At 33.8% G+C, this 21,699-nt stretch overlaps 6 protein-coding genes across 9 annotated transcripts; 3 read left to right on the top strand and 3 right to left on the bottom strand.

Annotated features, from left to right (window-relative positions):
* Positions 1–2,684: 2,684 nt before the first annotated feature.
* Positions 2,685–5,011, top strand: LOC105773651 (14-3-3-like protein). The gene is made up of 4 exons (XM_012595720.2): positions 2,685–3,261; positions 3,799–3,921; positions 4,479–4,595; positions 4,677–5,011. The coding sequence occupies exons 1-4, from the start codon at positions 2,776–2,778 to the stop codon at positions 4,734–4,736; spliced, it is 786 nt and encodes a 261-aa protein (XP_012451174.1). The 5' UTR covers positions 2,685–2,775; the 3' UTR covers positions 4,737–5,011.
* Positions 5,012–6,825: 1,814 nt separating this feature from the next.
* Positions 6,826–9,060, top strand: LOC105773632 (uncharacterized). The gene has a single exon (XM_012595675.2). It carries the CDS (start codon positions 6,976–6,978, stop codon positions 8,959–8,961), a length of 1,986 nt encoding a protein of 661 aa, XP_012451129.1. The 5' UTR covers positions 6,826–6,975; the 3' UTR covers positions 8,962–9,060.
* A 1,512-nt stretch (positions 9,061–10,572) lies between these two features.
* On the bottom strand, positions 10,573–12,790 carry LOC105773641 (phytolongin Phyl1.1). 3 transcript variants are annotated; one of them, XM_012595693.2, is made up of 3 exons: positions 12,651–12,790; positions 12,175–12,281; positions 10,573–11,632 (listed from the first exon to the last, which is right to left on the bottom strand). In XM_012595693.2, exon 3 carries the CDS (start codon positions 11,534–11,536, stop codon positions 10,706–10,708), a length of 831 nt encoding a protein of 276 aa, XP_012451147.1. In that variant the 5' UTR covers positions 11,537–11,632; positions 12,175–12,281; positions 12,651–12,790; the 3' UTR covers positions 10,573–10,705. The 3 variants fall into 3 exon arrangements, with proteins under 3 accessions (XP_012451147.1, XP_012451141.1, XP_052484972.1); XM_012595687.2 differs by having other exon boundaries at positions 10,573–12,281; XM_052629012.1 differs by lacking the exon at positions 12,651–12,790 and adding an exon at positions 12,544–12,601 and having other exon boundaries at positions 10,573–12,281.
* A 2,088-nt stretch (positions 12,791–14,878) lies between these two features.
* On the top strand, positions 14,879–16,617 carry LOC105773624 (protein EIN6 ENHANCER). The gene is made up of 3 exons (XM_012595662.1): positions 14,879–15,112; positions 15,800–15,867; positions 16,166–16,617. The coding sequence occupies exons 1-3, from the start codon at positions 14,941–14,943 to the stop codon at positions 16,295–16,297; spliced, it is 372 nt and encodes a 123-aa protein (XP_012451116.1). The 5' UTR covers positions 14,879–14,940; the 3' UTR covers positions 16,298–16,617.
* Positions 16,618–17,137: 520 nt separating this feature from the next.
* Positions 17,138–18,272, bottom strand: LOC128039817 (phytosulfokine receptor 1-like). Its single transcript, XM_052628432.1, has 3 exons — positions 18,087–18,272; positions 17,404–17,970; positions 17,138–17,317 (listed from the first exon to the last, which is right to left on the bottom strand). The coding sequence occupies exons 1-3, from the start codon at positions 18,270–18,272 to the stop codon at positions 17,138–17,140; spliced, it is 933 nt and encodes a 310-aa protein (XP_052484392.1).
* Positions 17,531–21,519, bottom strand: LOC105773609 (phytosulfokine receptor 1-like). Of its 2 annotated transcripts, XM_052629004.1 has the most exons (4): positions 20,951–21,519; positions 20,333–20,406; positions 18,819–19,161; positions 17,531–18,736 (listed from the first exon to the last, which is right to left on the bottom strand). In XM_052629004.1, the coding sequence occupies exons 3-4, from the start codon at positions 19,094–19,096 to the stop codon at positions 18,547–18,549; spliced, it is 468 nt and encodes a 155-aa protein (XP_052484964.1). In that variant the 5' UTR covers positions 19,097–19,161; positions 20,333–20,406; positions 20,951–21,519; the 3' UTR covers positions 17,531–18,546. The 2 variants fall into 2 exon arrangements, with proteins under 2 accessions (XP_052484964.1, XP_052484962.1); XM_052629002.1 differs by having other exon boundaries at positions 18,819–21,519.
* Between the last annotated feature and the right edge of the window lie 180 nt (positions 21,520–21,699).

Here is a 21,699-nt window from a genome sequence, read left to right as displayed (position 1 = left end):
TAAAATTTTAATATAAATATTATTTAAATAAAGTAAAATTTTCCACCAAACTTTTTATTCTTTATTAATAGAATAAAGAGTAAGAATCAGATGCATTTTCTTTTTGAAAATAAGTTATTTTCAAATTCTATTCACATTTCCTTTTCTTCTTCTTTTTTTTTCATTTTTCTAGTAAAGTATATTTTTTTAAGTTAATCCAACTTCAATTTTACCCACGCCCTTCTGCATAATGCCAACCGAACTAAGACTCAATCGACATATTTAACTAAATAATTAAACACTAATTTTTTTACTTACGGTTGAGAAAATTCTAGTAATTATCTAATTAACAAAAAATTATATGATTATAAAAAATCTAATTTAAGAACATTTTAGATTGTGTTAAGTGTATTTCTTTTCCTCTCACTTGAAGACGGTCCATCAAGAATATTCTTAATTTCTACGGGAAAAAATCAATCTAATAAATTAAAAAACTATATTTATTTTATACCATTTGAATTTTTATTCAATTTTTAGGATATAAGAATAAATATATATTCAAAGTAGTAAAATAATTTAAATAAAAATTTTAAAAATATTTTTATTACAGTTTTTTTAAAATTTATTAAGAAATATAAAAAAATCATGACCATTTTTGAAAATAAATAAAAGAATCCAAGACTTAAATTTAATATGAAAATAATAATAATAATAAAATTATGTCGAACCGAATTACTATGAATAATTCGAAAAAAACTCGATCCAACTTAACTCGAGTCGAGAGGAGTTTTATAAGAAGAAACTTTAAAAAATATAAAAAAATTTAATCAATAAAAGATATATATATATACCTTACTTTAAATTATGGTCCACGTATGTATAGGCAACCGAATATTGTTGTTTTTATTATTTCATTTGACTTCCCATTGCCGACACAAATGATACAACCATTTGTTATTTCAAATACTTCACAATTATGCCACGTGGAATAAAAGTTACGTAAATATATATTTATAAATTTTTTATAAAAATAAGAATATTTTTTCTAAAATAATTGGAAGTCGTGCTTTTTTTTATTTATATAAAATGGATAATGTAATTTTTGGCCCTAAACTTGACATTAAATCTATTTTGGTCATTGAATTTGGATTTTTATCAAATTAATTGGACTGAGATTTACCGGCCCAAATCAATGGGTTGAATCAATTGAATTAGAGACTGCTTGAAACTAGTAAAAATCGAAAGTTAGGACAGAAACCAAGAGTTGAAAATGTTGAACCAGTTTAATAATTTTATTATTTCTTAAATTTTAATAAAATTTTAATTATGTTTTATTTAACAGTTGAACCGATCAAACCGATTAAATCGAAAATTAATGGTGTGATTGGTTTAATCGCTAGTCCAATTACTAGAACATTGTTTGCTACATCCTGAAAATTTATATAGTAATTTTATTTTCAAGTGATGATATGGTACAATCTCAAAGTGTCACGTTATTATTATTTTTTCAAACAATTAAAATAAATCTCCACTAGAAGGGTGAAAGTGCAATTAGAAATAGAGGTTAAATTCCTTAAACAAGGACTACGATCAATGGGATCATGACACGGAAAAAGGAAGATACATGATATCACTTTACTTGGATGTACCATCAACATGATTAATTTTTATCAAATTGAGACAAAATAATATTTTAAATACCAAATTGTTATACTCAAGTTAAAAGAAAAAATAAAAGGGAATCTTTAGTCCTTCAACTTTGCTATTTTTCTCAACTAGGCCCTTAAATTTTTTCTAGTCTATATTAGTCCTTAAACTTTACAATATTTTTCAATTTTGGTCCATGTGATGACATGGTATTCTAAGATTTTGCTACACCATCACATAATTTTTAATAAAAATACCATTTTTAGTTGATGGTATGACACAATTTTTGAGTGCTACGCTATCATGTGACCAAATTTGGGAAAAATCGTCTAGTTAAATGACTAATGTAGTAAATTGGATAAAAAAATTAGGGACCAAATTTTAAAAATTACCAATTCAAGGACTAAATGTGGCTTTTTTCTCAAGAATGAAAAACAAATAAAAATAATAAAAAAATTAAAGGATAAACTACACTCAAGGCCACTAACTCTTAGTAAATTTTGTTTTAGTCACTTAACTTCAAAAAGTTATAAAATAGTCATTAAACTATTTGAAAATTTTCATTTAAGTCATTGAACTATTTGAATTTTTTTATTTAAGTCACTGAGTTTTTTTTTAAAGTTCGGATAGCAAGATCTAAGCAACAATTTGATGCTCAGTACGGTGGATCAATATTTATTTGCAAGTAGAAGAACATAACTTAGATCCAAGTCGATCTGACGGTTAGTGTCAGAGATCGAAGAAGAAAGTTATTTGGATTTTCGCTTGCAAATTCATAATATTCAAAGCTATTTCATGAAAAAAAAAGTAAACTGTAGAAAAGAATGAGAAAAAGAGCTTTCGATTGGTGCAAGTGGTTCGAACAAAGAATGTCATATAACAACAATTTTAATAGTTCAGTGACTTAAATGAAAACTTTCAAACAATTTAATGACCATTTTGTAACTTTTTAAAGTTAAGTGATCAAAACATATACTTACCAATAGTTAAATGGCCTTAGGTGTAATTTATCAAAAATTAGAAAAAAGGAAAAAGAAACAGAAACAAAAAGTCAAAAGTTGCTTTCCCTTCTCCAAAACACAACCTCTCAAATCCCTCTGAAAAATCCTCTCAGATTTTCTTTCCATCCCAACATCCCCCAAAATCACCATGGCCGCTACTTCACCACGTGAGGAAAATGTCTACAAGGCGAAACTCGCCGAGCAAGCCGAGCGCTACGAGGAGATGGTTAAGTTCATGGAAACCGTCGTTTCCTCCGTCGTTGCTCCCGACGAACTCACCGTCGAGGAACGGAATCTCCTCTCCGTTGCCTACAAGAACGTGATCGGCGCCCGCCGTGCTTCCTGGAGGATTGTTTCTTCCATCGAGCAGAAAGAGGAAGGACGTGGCAACGCCGATCACGTCTCCATCATTCGTGAGTACAGGGCCAAGATCGAGGCTGAGTTGTCTGAGATTTGTGCCGGAATTTTGAAGCTTCTCGAAGAGAAGCTCGTTCCGGCTGCCGGGAACGGGGATTCCAAGGTCTTTTATCTGAAGATGAAGGGAGATTACCATAGGTACTTGGCTGAGTTCAAGACTGGTGATGACCGGAAAGCCGCTGCTGAGAATACGCTCTCTGCGTATAAATCTGCTCAGGTTTGTGCTCATTTTCGTAATTTGTTCATTTCCTTGCCTTGATTTGATGTAATTTTTTAAAATAAATTTGTGCTTAGATCTGGATCTGCTTTGAATTGCTTAGAAGACATAACATTGAATTACAATGGAAAGTTTATGAAAATTATCAAGAAGAAAATGATCTCAACACTATGGGTTTTAAATTAGTATTATATGGGTTTTCACCATTTCTATGATTTGAGTAACTGTAATTCCTGTTAGACCAAAGCGAAATTGTGTTTTTGTATCTAAAATTCTGAACCACAGTCAGTCCTCTTAGACTCCACACGGCATAAACTTCAAAATGCCTTCAGTAGTTTGTACTAATCCAATTAAAACAAAGATATTCGGTGGTTCAATTTATTGATCCTTTTCTTGTCTTGTTAATGGTTTGCCTTTGGATCTGATTTCACATTTTAATAGAAGATTTTACCGAAGTGATTATGATTTATGTGTTTTATCCATAGTTCCAGTCTTTTATTGCTTTTACCAGCATCTTTTTGTTCTGCGTTCTTTCAGGACATTGCAGTTTCCGAGCTCGCTCCAACTCATCCTATTCGTTTGGGATTAGCTCTGAACTTTTCTGTCTTCTACTATGAGATCTTGAATTCTCCGGACCGCGCTTGCAGTCTTGCAAAACAGGTAGGATAACAAAGCTTTGGAATTTTAGTTTACTCACTATATTCACGTTGGTCATCTAAAACATTTGAGAAGGGGAGCTTGGGGGTTTATACTTCTGAATTGTATTATCTTTGTTACTTGTGCTTTTCATTTTCCCAACCGTGTCATACATATTCGGATATAGGGATAAGGATAAACTACATTAGTAGTCACCCGACTATGGTTTTTTCTGTTTTAGTCACCTAATTTTGATAAGTTACAAAATGGTCACTCAACTATCTTGGATTTTTGGGTGTCTCCATTTTTACATTAGCCAACTGGTGATAAAAAAGACAAAATTGAATAGTTGGGTGACCAAAAAAGAAATTTACTAATAGTTGGGTGACTTCTACTTTAGTTTACCCTAGAGATAAGATCTTGCAAATATATGGAAAAACTTGCATATCATCGGAAACATACCCATATACGATACTTACCCAAGGAGTCCAAGTAAATATAAACCATTACAAATCTATATTTGCTCTTTATTTTTGTATTCAAATTCTATTTAGTCAACAATCTTTGTTTCTTTTCCTCAGGCTTTTGACGAAGCCATCTCGGAGCTTGATACTCTCGGAGAGGATTCATACAAAGACAGCACTCTGATAATGCAACTTCTTCGTGATAACCTTACTTTGTGGACCTCGGATATGCAGGTTAGAATGCGCACAGTTGGTTTTAACTTTTCTTATATCGAATTCTTTTATTAATGATTATTTATTTTTTTATCTATTTAGGAGGATGGAACCGATGAAATCAAAGAAGCCTCCAAACCTGAGGATGAGAAACAACAGTAAAATCCCTAATCTTCGAGTTAGTATTTTACTTCTCTGGTTGTTTTTGTATGGAGAAGTTGATTGGTCCCACTATCCCTTCAGTTTGCCTTATATTTTAAAAAAAAAAAACTTGAAAATACTGCTAAAAGTTTCTTGGTATTTCACTATATATATATATTTAGTTGAAGCTTTCTAATTATAGTGGGGCATTGTGCACTATTTTCCTAATTGTTTACTTCACAATAATGGAACTGATGATTTGAGATATTTTTCTAAGCTTAATGATTTTGATACTACTGTTGCTTGCATTGGATCAATCACTTGGATGTTTGTGATTATTATTTTCAATTGAATGTTTGTTATCAAAGTCCTTTGCCTGGATCCAACACCTATCGGATCTTGTGGATGGAGAAAACAGTGCTGGTAGGACTCCAACCCTACTCCGAATTTAGTACAGATCCAATGTGACCATTGAATACAGAGTAGTCTCACATGTCTTTTCTTGGGGATGAATCCCAACTGCTTGGTCTTTCTATATTATTTTACTTGGCTTTGAGTACGAGTGTTGGATATGAGTATGTGATGGGTATAGGTATATTTAATATTTCCTATTGTTTTTCATGCATTTGGAGGATTCTTGGATGATCTTATTATCATACTTATGTCCGATTATGCAGAGGGAATCGGGGTTGGACACATCTATATATATAATGTGTTTGATTGGGTTATTCCCACGAGGTAATTGGATACTTAATTCAGTTGGCAAATAATTTAAACCTCTTTATTAAGAGTTAGATTTTATTTGACTCTTCTACTAAAAGCTTGACAAATTAAGTAGTGATTTTGTTAAATTTTTATTCACTTTTACCAGTAAAATAAATTATTATATGTCCAAGGTATATGTGGCTTGTCACATGTAACTGATTATTAGTTATTTTGTTAATAACGCTAGTTTTTAACAATAGAAATGGATAAAAGTTTTAATAGATTAATTTTTTCTTTGTTCTAATGTACAAGGATTATTATTATTATTTTTTAAAGATAGTAGCCCCAAAATATTATTTCCTTTCTAGATTGTTTTTTATTTTATTTTATATTTTATATAAACTCTACTAAAATCAATTAATAAGTCTCCTTAAACTACCCCCACTTATTCACAGAACTTCTGTTTATATAACGTCCAAGCCCTACTTTAGTCCTGGTTGAAATTATGTTTAAGAGATTAAACTCCTGAATATGGATTAAATTTTAAGCATATAAAGAGTATTAGAAATTTCATCGAAATTTAGAATCACAAATTTATAATATAAATGTGTGTCTACAAAAACAATAAATAATAAAATATATGGTTTAAAATTAATTAATAATAATACATGAAATATGTGCAGTATTAAAACAAAAATTATTGGATTAAATTATTTAGATATGCAATTGATGGAGATAATAAAGTGTGCATAATAAATTAAAATGTATAAAATAAAATTTTAATTTAATGCAATTCGATTCAAATCTAAGTGCAAATATATGCAATTCAGTGTGGTTTGAGAACCATATGAGTTTATTTTAATAAAAATAATTATTCTTCAAAACATATGTATATAATATTATTTTTACATTGCGGGTGTAACAAGTTTTAAAATATTTAATATTTTTCTATAAAAATTAGGTACTTTATTGTAAAATTTGGAGGGTTTTTCCTTCACTTTTATTGAAAAATAAAACTGAAATTAATGCTAAAATGAAAAATAAAACTAAAAAGATAAAATGATGTTTCTAATCCAAATATTCATTGTAAAATTTCTAAGTTAATTTTCTTTCTAAAAAATTAAAATTAATTTTAAAAGAATAAAAAAATTTTAAAAAGTAAAATGAGTGATCAAAATTTTATTAAAATTGAGTGACAGAAATAAATGTATTTAACTGTGAGGGACTAAAATGATAAAAGTATATAATCGAAAAGAATAAATTGTAATTTTTTTTATTTTTATGCCTAATATCAGAACTTATGAATCCAACTTTGAATTTACCTTTTTTTAACATTAAAATTTAAATGACAATAACACGCCTATACAGTTATTTATATCTCATCCAAGCCAACCATAAACCCCGGTTAATTGTCTGAAAAAGCTGTACTTTTTCGTCCACCCAAAAAAAAACCCAGAGGCCACGAGCTTTGTCCTTTCCTTACCAAACAAATAGTTTCCCAAAAAAGAGAGAGGGAGAAACGGAAAAACCCTGGAGAGAGGAAAGACTGGTAGACATGGACGACGGCAACACCACCGAGGCGGAGCGATGGCTAACTATAGCGGCGAAGCTACTCGCTTCCGGCGACTTTCACGGCACCAGGACTTTCGCGATCCGAGCTCGAGAATCGGCACCTGTCCTCGCCGACCAAATCTTAGCTGTCACCGACACTCTCTTAACCGCTCAATCTAACCCTCGTGACTGGTACGGTATCCTCCAACTCGCTCCTTTAACTCAATCCATGGAAGTCGTGGAGAGTCAGTATATGAAACTCGCGATTCTCTTGAACCCTGTGAAGAACACGTTGTCTTTTGCGGATCAAGCGTTTCGGTTCGTTTCTGAAGCTTGGAATGTGTTGTCGAATCCTTCTAATAAGCTCATTTACGATAATGAGTTGAGGTTTCTTCAGTTTGGTCATGTGAGTCAACTCGGTCAGCAACATTATCAACAAGAACAGCCACAAGTTCAGCAACCGCAACCGCAGACGCAGACGCTATTTATGCAGCAACCACCACCGCCAAAAGAAACGCAAACGCTATTTATGCAAACGCCGTTGAAAAAAACGCAAGCGCAAGTTACGCAATCACTGTTTGTGAGAAGCCCTAGAGATAATAACAGTGATGGAAATGCTACATTAGGAGGAGGGGAGCAGTTGGGTTTAAATAATTATTCTTCTGAGTCAACTTGGACGAGGCAGATTAATCAGACTGGTTTAACTCAGCCGAGTCAGATTAACCAGACGGGATCCGTTGGTTCGAGCCAAATTAGTTGGCCGGAGCCAACACGGACTAGCCAGATTAATCAACCTGAGGCTGTTGGGGCAAACCAGATTAATCAGACTGAGCTGACTCGGATGGATCAGATTAATCACTCAGCAGCTCCTGCTCCTGCTCCTGCTCCTACTCCTACTCCTACTACTCCTACTAAGGAGAATAGTCGGGTAGAGCCAACTGGTGCGAGTCAGGAAACCAATTCGGCTCAGGCTAGTCAAGCTACCGAGTTAGAGGGATCAACTTTCTGGACAGCTTGTCCGCACTGTTACTCTCGTTTTGAGTATCCGAAGATGTACGAGAATTGTACACTAAGGTGTCAGACTAAGGACTGCAGGAAAGCTTTCCATGCGGTTGTGATACCTTCTCCACCTGTTCAGACAGAGCCAACTGATGTGACTCGGGCTAATCAAGCTATTGAGTCAGAGGAACCAACATTCTGGACGGCTTGTCCGTACTGTTACACACTCTGTGAATACCTGAAGGTGTACGAGGACTGTACGCTAAGGTGTCAAACTAAGAACTGTAGGAGAGCTTTCCATGCAGTTGTGATACCACCGCCACCGATGAACGGAAAGGACACATATATCTGCTCCTGGGGTTTTTTCCCTATAGGATTATCTCGTAATGGTAATTTCCCAAATTGGTCACCTATTTCGACCATGTTTGCTTGCCCTGACAACAAGAATGCTGGAAAACAAATGAATACCAAAAAGTCTTCTCCAAAGCTGTTTTATGATGAACAAGATGTATATGTAGAGATCTCTGATTCGAGCATGAGTTCCGAGAATGAGGATGATGATGATGATTGGCGAAATGAAAAGAGGGAGAAAAAGGTGAACAATTCTAAAGGGAAAGGATCTAGGGGGAGATATGCAAAGAAACCACAGAGTGAGAGAGTGAAGCAGGGGGGTGATGACCAAGTTAATGCGGATCATGGTGGGAATTCGAGTGGTGCGTCCATGGTGCCGGACAGTGTGTCAACTGCTGAATCAAGCAGAAGGAAGCAGATGAAAAGAGGAACGAAGGTTTTGGGGAAGTTGGATTTGAACGTAGAGTTTCGGAACGAGGCAGAAGAGCCGGTGGCAGGGAGGAGTAAGGGGAATGATGCTGGAAACGAGGAAGAGGATAACAATGAAGGGAACGGTTTTTTCGAGGGTCTAGATGAATTTTTCAGTAGTTTGCCTATACTCTCAGTTGTCGGGGATGATAAAGTTAAGGCTTCTGAGTGAAGTAAGATCGTTTTATCCCCGCACGGTTGTAGTCACTTTAATTGTATGCTTATTGTATTTTAATTATATGGAAGGTACTAAGGATCTCATTTCGTAGTTCTTCCCTGACCTGAATTAGACTTTACATTTTGCATCATCATGTTTTGTCATTGTTTTCCTGTTTGGTAAGATAGGTTAGAGAACTTACTGTACATACCATGAGACATTTTCCAGGTTGAAGATTGAATATTCTGTTTACCGTGATACTTGCAGAATCGCATGAATGGATGGTAAGTTCTCTGACTGTTCTTTTTCATTGAGTTATTTAGGCTTGTTAATATATCTCTGGATAAAGCTTCAGTGGATTGTGGATTAATAGCAGAATAAAATTTGTCATTATGGATCATTATCGATTTAGTTATCGATGCTTATGTTTTCGGCATTACATGCTTATGTTTCCGTAAGTGGTTTTCGCCTACCAATCTAAAAGATGCAGAACTGTGCCCATCCTTTTACTTTGCATTTGTCATGAAAGCTTTAACTGCTGTGTGAGTCTTGCTCAGCGGCTTTGGGTTCTCTCACTCTCTTTTATCCAACTATTAGTTATTTACCTTGACCGGATACTTGGTAATGTTACTGACCCGGAATTAGTTTCGAAGCTGCATTTCTGCCCTTCTTGTCACTTAAAAAATGGCATTTCTTTAAGTTGTTTCCAGCTCTTATTGTATATTGCGAACCGAACCACCCAAACCTTATGAGAACAACGTCTAGTCCTTTAGGCCTTACGGTATGAAAGACATTATTTACAGTCTACAATTCCTTTTGCAGGTTGAAAACATTTTAATCATCGGCAATCTCTCTGCTGTGGCGACACTGGCATCCAATACCCTCGTGAGGATGCAAGACGAGGTAGATTCAAGGTTTTCTTTTTTTCTTTTTTCGGTTATCTATGTTTGGGTTTAGTGTGTCTGATCATGTGACTTGGTTCTTTTTGGTGAACGTCGAATATACGAGTGCTGGACATGAGCACTTTTTAACGACAAAATGAAAAGTCAAAATAACACAGTTGTTTTGAGTCGGGTTAAACTGCTTAGTCCAAGACAGTTCTGCTTTGAGCTAATTTCATGCCTGTTGTAAATGTTCCATTTTTTCATGTGATGGCATCTTTGGCCCGAACCCTCAGGTATACGGTAGACGGTAGTCACATTCAAGGATGTTCGAACCAGATCGGATTGTTCGGGAGAATGACTTTGAACCGATCAAGGAAATCCAAAAGCGTAAAAATGTTTTTGAAAAATATTTATTTCAATTACAATTTAAAACAAAAGATTTCATTTCCAAAATGAAATAGTAAATATTAACATTATTTGGAATAAAAGATTAATTTGAGCACATTAATATTTTAAAATTTATAAATTATTTTAAACACCAAAGAGAACCAAAATGACCATATGATTACTTAAATGGTTATCGTTTTTGGATTCAAACTCGGATGAATGCCGAATGTTGAATCTGAAATGATCGGATTTGAAAACCAAGTTAAAATGAAGCTTTCAAGTATATCCGAGACAGAAACGGCATCGTTTTCGAATCTGCAACTATAAGCATTATATTAAATGGCAGTGCAGAATATGGTGCTAAAAAAACTCAAATAAACAATATGATAAAGATTTACATAAGCACCACGAAACTATACATAAGTAATTTCGAAATACATACCGACTTCCGATCTCCGGGGCTGTGGCATTGGAAATCGGAATATGATTTATCGGGTGCATGATATGCCATTACAAATTGACAGCCAAATCACTAACAATACTAAACAAATAGCCACATCAATGGCGAGAACAATACGCACTTGGCGACACCATTTCTTACGCATGTTTTGAGATCCGGGTCTGATCCTTGTCGAACCCAAGTCCTTTTGTAATGTGATTGATGAACTTGCTCCGTTTTGGTTACTTGGATCTAATGTGGTTGAATCAGTTTTTACTCTATCTGTTGATTTCCGATGTTCTTCCAACTCGATGTCTCTCACTGCAACTATGTGATCCTTATTTTTCTTCTCTTGCTTGCTTGATTTTCCCAACAAAGGGGCTTTCGTGGAACTAGCAGCTTCAAGTTTGGCATTTTTATTGCTTGAAGATGGGGAGTGACTTGGATAATCCGATACTGGAACCTTGGTTTTCCAGTCATTGTCACTATGCGAAACTTGCTCTAAAGAAGTTATCAAGCGCTGAATAACTGGGACTAGTTGCTCTTCGACACCGATCGAACTCATACCTGAGAAACTACTTCTCGAACCTTTCCTAGCAAGGGTTTTAAATTCATCTCTCATGTGCTGTAGGAACCGAAGCACACCATGGTTTTCGACAGCTTTATTGGCAATCGCGAAATAAACACACCCGTCTTCGAATAAAAACCCGAAAGTCCATTTACCTATAGTCTCGAAATACCATTTGTGGAATGACATAGTCCTTTCTAAACACAAGGCAGCCATATTTTCAATCTCATGATCTCCCCTACTATATTCATATAGAGTCCTGTTAGCCTTCGAAACACAACAATAATGAACCGTATTCTGAATTGATCCCATCACAGCAAGACCCGGAAAAAAACACTCAAACCTTCAGCTTCCTCCAAATCAAATAAGTATTCGATATCGAAATCCCAAAAAGTCGTCAACGGCAATCTAAACAAGATGAACAGAACTACAACACAATCAAAAAGGACTTGAACCTTTCAATTACTAACTCGAATGAGCTTTCCGTTTCAAACCCGAATTTCGTCAACAATCCAGGCAATCCATATGAGGAAAAACAAGATGAACAAAGCTAAAACACGAATGGAAAGGACTCGAACCTTTCGCTTACTAACTCAAATAAGCTTTTAGTTTCAAACCCAAATTTCATCAACAATCCAGATGAGGCAAAACAAGATGAACAAAGCTAAAACACGATCGAAAAAAGGACTTGGACCTTTCGACCACTAACTCAAACAAGCTTTTGATTTCAAACCCGAATTTCGTCAACAATCCAAGCAATCAAGATGAGGCAAACGAGATGAACAAAGCTCTCAAGCAAGGTTTTAAAACACAACGAAAAGGACTCGAACCTTTCAATTACTAACACGAACAAACTCTCGATTTCAAACCCGAATTACGTCAACAATCTAAGCAATCAAGATGAGGCAAAACAAGAGATGAAATAAGAACTCAAGGAAGGAAATTAAGACCTGGAAGAACGCAATAAATTCCTCAGCAACAATGTCGAAAGCTTCGAAAAAATACCAACACAGATCTTCGGCAAAGTACTCAAATTCAAGAATGAAGTTCCTCATACCTGTAATTTTACAAAATATATACAAATCAGTCAATCACAAAATAATCAAATCATACTATCAAAGAAATTTCATGGATTGATAGATAAATTTCTAAAAAAAAAACCCAACACTCCATAAACTCTCTTAGAAATTCAATTACTTAAACCAAAAAAGAAAAAAAAATAAAAACCCAGAAATAACTATCAACCAAAATCAAAAGATCCACTTAAAAACCTTAACTTCAAGCATAATATAACAATTGAACTAAAAAAAAGTTTTGACCTTTTCACTCAATTATTATTATTTTTTGAAACAGATCGATTAAAGGGTTTTTTTGTTTTCTGTTTTTTTTTTGTTCATTTTAGTAATTTAAATCGTTATTTAATTACCTGTGAACGATAATGATCTTCAAAAATCTTTTTTTTTTTTGGGGGGGGGGGGTGGAATTGAAGCTTTACATGGAGAAATTAAGAACTGAGAGAAGACCAGAGTGCCCTTGAGGAGTTGATACTTGAAAGAGAATTTAAGTTATTGCTTTAAAATAAGAAGAAAAAAAAACCCAAGTATTTTAAACTTGTACGAGTAAATAAGGGATAAATTAATGATTAGTCCCTAAATGTGATAATTTTTCACTTTGGTCATCGATTTTTTTTTTCATATTAGCCTTGGAGCTTGGTAGTTGTTGAGCGGAAATTGGCTCTTTTATTGAAAGAAAATTTTGAAGTGTCATTTTCTGAGCAGTCAACTCAAACTTCAAACAGTGGAGATATTATATTCGAGGTGTCTATGCTCGGTTTTAACCTTAGGGTTTTGTCTTTTGACTCCAAGAAGAACTCAAAGAGGTACATGGAGTTTATCAAGGAATCCCTAGGTACACCAAGAAAATGTTTTATCATTTGAGCCTTGGTGGAAGTCCAAGCCCTTAATGGGTCTTAAAAGGGTTAGAACATTGCTAATATATTGGAGTTGCAAGACAAACCCCGAGACTAAAATCGAGTATAGACACATCAGATACAATACCTCTATTGTTCAATGTCTGGGTCGATTGCTTAGAGGATGACACTTCAGAAATTTCTCCCAATAAGAGAATCGATTCCCCCTCAACAGTAGTCTCTTTTAATTTGACCCTTAAACTTGAATTTCATTAGTGTCGTAACACTCTAATATATTATCACTTAAAAAAATTATAATTTCTACATAATTTTTAGATTTTATATATAATTTTTTAAAAGTTTAAGTAAATGTGTGATACATTGCACTTTAATAAAATAACTTAAAAAATAATTTAGAAATCAAATTAAAAAATATTACCAAATTTAGGGATGAATAAATAAAGTAATAGATTATAATTTGATTTATTTTGTTTTTGTTTTACTGCTTCAAATAATGTCGTGTTGTACGTTATTTATGGCTTTTTAGAAAAAGAAAAAAAAAATAAAAAGTAAAAAGAGAGGAGAGCCCGACGTCGTTTAGTTATGCTTAAAGATTAGGATGACGGTGACACGATATCTTTTTTTATTGGTCAAATGTTTCTATTAATCCTTGTATTATGCGTAAGTTATCAATTTGGTCATTTCTAACCCTTCTGCTGTTTCAAATTATGAAGTTTCAGTCCTAAACCAAACAATAGAAGTTAAATCCGCTAAGTAAATTCCTGATATTAGTATCGTATTATAATTTATAAGCAAGTTGTGGATTTAATCTCTGTTTTCTAATTTGATAATTTTTAGCCTTTATATTTTTTGAGTTTTGAAATTTTAATTTGGTTTAATTCTGCTACTAGTCTCTGTACTTTGCAAAAGTTGCGAGCTTAGTCTTTATACCGTAATTTGATCAATTTTAGTCTCTGTACTTTTCAGATTGGTACATTTTAGTAGTACTTTTCAAATTTTGAAATTTTAGTATTGGCTCAAACAGAAACAGTTAAATTTGTTTGATTAAATTCAATTAATAGTCTTGTATTATGTGTACTGTTGTAGATTTAGCCCATTTTTTCTAATTAGATAATTCTAAGTCCCCATTTTTTTCGAAATTTTAATTTTCTTTAATGAATAATATGTGAAAATAATAAGTGGCATAACATTACACATGATAATAAAGACTAATTACAGAATTTAACATTTTAATTTTGATTCAAATGGTTGTATCCATTAACTAAAATGACATACCCTTGCCTCCTGGAAAATAACAAAATTGCTTCTAAGGTCCTTAAAAATATAAGTATAAATTAATATAATATAATTGAATTGTCTTTTGATCCCTCTCAAATATTTATAATTTAATTTTAACATCTTTAAAACTTTTTAGACATTTGTCATTACACATGATAATATATTTGTCGAATGAGATTCTAAAAATAGCATAATTTAACTTAATAATTTTTAATAGCTATCATTTGGTTTATGGACTAAAATTTCAAAATTCAAAAAAAAATGTAGCACTAAAAATATCAAATTAAAGTATAGTGACTAAATATGTAACTTACGGATAGCAGAGGGACTAATATTAGAATTTGACCTATTAATCTCGGTCCTAAAAGATAAGCGTACGCATTGACCCAAATCCGGCGTCGTATTATTCCCCTATCTCCCCCGCCCCCCTTTTTTTTTTCTTTATTTGCCCCAATTTCATTTCGGGAGGTCTGAGTTTATTTAGGGATTTGAGATTATTGGGAAATCAATGGAAGCAGAGGTGATAAAAGCAGAGTTGGTATTGCCAACGCATATGAGTTTCAAGAGGATTCAAATGTATGAGAAATACCCAAAGGGCCAATCGAAAGTGAGATGGAAACAGCTCAAGCAAATCCTTCAAGCTGAAAATTGCCAGAATTACTCTCCTGATGAACCCAATTGTAAGCCTATTTCAATTTTTTTAGGTTTCTTTCTTGTGTTCATTTGTGTTGATTTAAGTACATTGAATAGTTAACAATTGGATCAATCTACGGTTTTTTTTTCGGAAAAAGTTGGATTCTATTGTTAACTCAGTTATTTCTTTGAAATTATAACGAAATTCCGTAGTGGAAAACCTTGACATGATGTTATTTTGAGAGGAATTCCATGATTAGAAGCTTATGTTGCTGTTTTAGTATTTTTTTTGCAAAGAAACCTGTAAAAGTACAGGGCTTGTACTTCGAATTACATTTTGCTCCTCTTCTCAAAAAATAGCAAATTAGTGGTTGAATGTTAGATCAAAGAGCGAATTCATCATTTTGTTAAAAATTTCGTTCATTTCTAATCTTAAAAAACTGATCCTTGTACGTCGAAATGAGATGTACTAGGCAAGCTATGTGTGTAAATATTTGGTTATTCCGTCAATCATAAATTTTTAACAATAAAAATAGATAGAAAATTTTAATTGAAAGGACTAATTTTCTCTTTAATTTATCATATAAAGACTGATTTGCTCATTTTTTCAGTAAGGAGCAAAATGCTATCTAACTTCTAGTACAAGGGTCTCCATGGTACTTTTACCTAAAGAATTCGATGGCAAGGTTATTAATGATGAAACTATTTCCTTTGTGTAATTTGGATTTTTGCAGATGTTAATATCGAATCACCGCCTTCGATGCAACCGTGCAAAAGAATTTGTGATATAACGGGATTTGAGGTTTGTTTCAGAACATATGCTTTAAGCTTTGCTCCTATTCTTCGTTTTTTCTTGAAGTATTGGTGTCTGACACTTCTGTATGACATTTTCAAACACAGTATGGAGATATTATATGTTTCGTAGATAAAGAATGCTTTAGTTAATAAAAGTGATAGTTACATTTATCCCATAGTTAATCCGATTGGTCTTGATGCACACATCAATGGTTTGGATTCATATATGAAACTTGTGATGTAAATGGCAAAATTCAATTTCCGGGAACAAAATAAAGAACAATAAACTTGTAATTGTTGTGCAGGCACCGTACCACGATCCGAGGACGAATCTCCGCTATGCAAATGCCGATGTTTTCAAGCTTGTGAGATCTCTTCCCAATGAGTATGTGCAAAGGTATCTAGCTCTAAGGAAAGCGGCAGTGGTTTTGAGGTGAAGTTTGCAAACCTGGGGACAGACTCTGGTCTTGGATCGAACATTTAGTTTACAATTAGATCAGTCTTTACTTATATGAATCATCATAGAGATTCTCATGATGTTTAATCTACAATTAGATCACGTATTCTGTTCCGTTTTCATCCCCAGAAACCTCTGCAAAGCTGAAATTCGTTGGATAGTTTTAGGGTTAGTTGTAGCATAAGATAAACTGGTTAAAGCAGTATTGTTCTATGGCCTATGTGAAATGATATTTGCAATTTTCCAATCTGTTTTATGCGGATTTGGGTAATGAGAATTCCGATAATATTTGGATTCAAATATTACTGTTATTGTCCACAGTTGATTCGGATTGGAATGTGCAAGCATTACTTATGTGGTTGATAGATCATTACGATATATATATATTGACTTTGTAAAAGAAGCATCTCTATATACAGTCTACAACGGTGAAAGTACCATGGATACCTTATACGAGTTGGATTGTATTTGGTCTTTTTTACTCAAAAAATGAGAAAAATTTTCTCTATACATTATATCAAAAAGTAGATTGGTCCTTTGTTAAAAATTCTATCAATTTCTACCAACAGGAGGTATATGTGACACGTCATATGACACTTTGATTATTCTACCAATCACATTAGTTTTTAACAATATAAATTGATGGAATTTTTTTAATAAAAAAGATCAACTTATTCTTTGATTTATCGTAAAGAGATTAATTTGCTCATTTTTTTGAATAGATGATACAAAATGTAATCTAACTCTTAGTACAATGGTTTCGAAGATACTTTTAGCAGTCTACAACTTGAAAAGCTGTACAGCAGACATCGAAAAAAAGCTAGTCATGGTGACTGGATTTACTTGTAAAGCATCTATATTTGAATGTTGTCTTTCTTGGAAGGATCCAACCAGACATAAAGCAGACGATAATGGTGAGAACAAAGCCAGTAGCAACACCGAATCCGAATTGTGGACCAAATACTGTCATTGCTTCACTTGGAGATTCATCAACAGGAGCCTGTTGAAGTGAGCATGGAATATAAGGTCCACCACAAAGGCCATTGTTCCTTTGAAAGCTTGAAGATGGGAAAGTCATGAACTGACCTCCCATGGGGATTTCCCCATGAAGTTCATTATATGCCATACCGAACTTGGACAAAAAACTGAGCTGCACAAGTGATTCTGGTACTTTCCAGATAATTTGTTACGAGATAAGTCCAGGGTTTCCAAGTTTTTCATCCCCAACAAAGGCTCTGGGATCGAGCCTCTCAAGCGATTCTTGTTGAGGTTTAGAACATGAAGCCTTCTCAAGTTGCCAAAACTTGGCCAAATGGTTCCACTCATGTTGTAACTCAGGTCCAATGTTGGTAAGAAACTTATGATGTTATTGTAAAGAAAAGTTGCACCGTCAATACCGGTGCTGAACAAAGGGAATCCTAAAGAAGTCCCTAACAACGAATTGTCAATGTCGATGAGGGCCTGTAGTTGAGTTAACCCTTTTGGTATCTCACCTGTGAATGAATTGTTTGACAAATCCAGGTAAAACAGGTAATGGTTCCGGTCAGATGGTTCGTCAACAAGTCCAAGAATTGTAACCCGTTGCAGCCAAGCAACCATGGTGGGATCGATCCCCGCAGTTCGCCGTAGGCAATGCTGAGTACCTTGAGGCTTCTAAATTGAAAATAAGCATCACCAGGAATCTGTTCGCCCTGAAAATTTTCAGGGAGCATCAAAACAGTCAAGTTTTTGAAGTGCTGCAGAATCTTAAGGGTGGATGAGAGGTTGACCAGGTTGGTCCTTGAGAGTGAAAGCACTGTGAGGGCATTGAGATTCTTGAAACTTTCAGGGATTTGACCATCAAGGTTGTTGTGGCCAAGGTTGGATATGTTCAAGCTCTTGCAAGGGGAAAGGCTATGGAGGATTGAACCATAGAGCTTATTAGACCCAAGGTGAAGGGATCTGAGCTGGGTCATGGCTGTACAGTTTAGGTTAATTGGATCATTCAAGCTGTTGTTGTGGAGATCAAGGGTTGTAATTGAAGGTGAGTTGGGCAATGAGGTTGGCAAAGCTCCATTGAAGTTATTTGAACTTGCAGAGAATTTCTCAAGCTTTCCTAGGATCCCAAACACATTTAGGAAAACCCCTGTAAATGAATTAGAAGAGATGTCTAATTCAAGAAGGTTTGAAAGATGACCAATCCCATGATCCAATGTCCCTGAAAAGCTGTTGTTTTGAAGATGCAAAACTCTAAAGATTTTGCATCATTTGGAAGATACCCCTTGGTAAACTCCTGAAATTGTTGCCATTGATCATGAGATACTGCAATGAAGTACAGTTTGACAGGCCTTGTTGAACTTCCCCAAAGAAGTTCATTGACATATCAAGAACCTCGATATTGGATGATGATGAGTTTTTGCAGAGATTTTCACCCATGGAACTGAAACAAACCATTCTTCGAAACATTAATGTACCATATAGACGATGATAAAGGAAGCTCTTAAGGGATTCTATAAACGAACCTGTTGTCGCTTATGTCAAGGATTTCCAGTTTCTCCATGCAAAAAAGCTCGGTCGGAAGTGAACCGTGAAGCTGGTTATGAGAAAGGTTCAGGATTCTCAACTGGTTTAACCCTACAATGGAATCACAAATTGTTCCATAAAGATTCTTTTGACCTAGTTCCAAAGCCATCACCCTTTTGCTCGTGGAATCGTTGCAGGCGTCCAAGTGCAGCAATCCGAAACAGAGTTGCTGTTGTTCCATCCAAGAACATTGGTTCCAGGCAGCTTGAAAATCCATTCAAGGCCTTCAAATCATTGGGGTTCAATGGTGTTTCTTGTGATTTCAAGACCCATAAATGGAAACTGAAGAACAGTGATGAAATGTAGATCAAATAGAGATTTGGGGAAGATACGGTGTACTTTTCTGCAAATGGCTCAGTTCAAGTTTTAATGACAGAATCATTGTTTGTTTTGTTATTCGAATTATGGATCCAATTTTCCTTGAATAAAGGATCGTTGACTTAATAATCAAAAGGTCGGCATCATTTGTTTCGTTGGATCATCGGGGTTTCTTACCATATGAGATATTTATCACAAGCATACAAATCTAAGTGTACTATATGAGATACTTATCACAGGCATACAATCTAAGTGTACTATATATATATATTTATATTTTAGTCATTTAATTTTAAAAAATTATAAAATGGTCACTGATTATTTGAAAATTTTCATTTAAATTATTGGACTTTTAAAATCAATGTTATATGGTTTCTCTATTTGCATTGTTTGTACTAATCGAAAGTTTTCCTCATTCTCCATGGTTTAGTTTTTTGCATGAAAGAACTTTCAACATTACAAATTTACGGGCTAAAATCTAAACGGCTTTCTTTTCCTATCTTTAATACTGACCATTAGATCGACTTGGATATAAAATAAATTTTTTTACTCACTCAAATCATCATTTAGAGCTCGCTAGCCAAACTTTCTTTTTAAACAAATAACTTAACAGCTCAATAACTTAAAATATAACCTTCAAATAAATTAATAATTTAAATGAAAACCTTTAAATAATTCAATAAAATGTTGCAACTTTCTAAACTTATCAATCAAAACATATAACCTTGATATAATTTACCCGAATTGTAATTATTTGTATAATTAAATAATATTCATATTATATGGGATTTTATTATCTTGTGTAGAATACAGAGTATACAAGTACAAGATTTGTAATAATTTATATCAGAATAAGTTATAAGTTTACTCGTGTATAATTTAAATTACATTATGATTATCGAATTTTAAAAATCTAACATATGATCATTAAATAAATGATTTGTTCCGTTTTTATCATTAAGTCTCACATGGCACCATTTAATGCGCATGTGGAAAGTACGTATATATAATCCAACACAAATATTAAACACAGATAATATGATACCAAAAAGAAAAAAAAATCAGACCAAGAATGTAAAGTATGTGCTTCCTACAGATATTGTTTAGAACATAGTAATTTGACAGAATAAGTTACCTTTCTTCCGGTTTGACTGTCTTGGTGAAATCCCGAAACTTGATCGTTGATGCCGTGGTAATAAGATGTCCATGCTGCAATACCGAAATCTCAATGCAGGCAAAAGACGAATGTCACAAGCGAATGTAATAACAAACAATCCTAACCCACCTATGTTACTCTGATTCTTCAGTTTCGTATCCGATACATATTCGAATACAGGAATGGATACGTACAAAGCTTTAGAAAAAAAATTAAGTATACCGTACCAGAGATTAGAACCCCATATTTCCAATACAACCAGTGTCATTCCAAGCAATCAATAATGACCATAAAAGGCAACAAATACTGATAGTTACACAAAAATACCCTAAAAGCAATGAATCCTCTCCAAACAAGAAGGAATTTGCCAACTCTGATATTCTTTGAAACAAATCTAATAGGTATAGTGGGATCAGTTGAAAAAAAAGGAAGAAAAAGAAACACCAATCTACCAGTGATCATGCCTCATAGAATTACGTTTAGAAACCTGAGTTTACTTTTTAACCAATTCAACCAATTTCAACACTAAAGAAGGAGACAAACTGTTTTCCAGAAAAAAAACATATACGGTAACAAATTTAACAAGTTCCAACTCACCAGCACAAGTTCCTAGTTTCTGATGTGCCTTGATCAAACGGCTACAGTCTCTTCCATTTCTGTCCTTTAACAGCAGTCGTTGATTTAAAAAAGATCCTTCAGAATCCCACAATAATAAGATCTCACCTTAGACATTACTCAAGAAAACAACTTACTGTTATACGAAAAATAAACTGATACTCCACACCATCCATAAACATCAAATTAGAAACCATAACATCTTTTTAGTTCCAAAAACTCATACCATAATTTGGTTCTCATCAGCAAAAACAACATAACATTAAATAAAACTCAATCAAAATCATAAATTGCCTCACCTCAAATTAATCATGATTCATGATAAACCCGATAGCAAAGAGAACAGATTATATATAATAAAGAAGCTTTTACTATGGAATGGAAAATAAACTACGGCATGACCGAATAATAAAACCACGAAACAAGCAAAAGTAGCAATTCAAAATGCAATACCAGATCGAAACAGACAGAATATCAGTGAATATAAAAACCTGAAGTAAAACCCTTGCTATACAACAATAACCATAACATCTTTTTAATTGCTACAATAAAGAAGCTTTTTACTATGGTATGGAAAATAAAATACGGCACAACCCCGAATAATAAAGCCACAATGAAAGCAAAAATGGCAATTCAAATTGCAATACCGGCCCAAAATTGACAGAATATCAGTGAAATAAAAACCTGAAGTAAAACCCTTGCTATACAACAATAATCCTAACATCTTTTAA

This window comes from Gossypium raimondii, chromosome 1, assembly GCF_025698545.1.
Source record: "Gossypium raimondii isolate GPD5lz chromosome 1, ASM2569854v1, whole genome shotgun sequence".
NCBI lineage: Eukaryota > Viridiplantae > Streptophyta > Magnoliopsida > Malvales > Malvaceae > Gossypium > Gossypium raimondii.
This window is presented reverse-complemented; position numbering and strand designations above follow the sequence as displayed.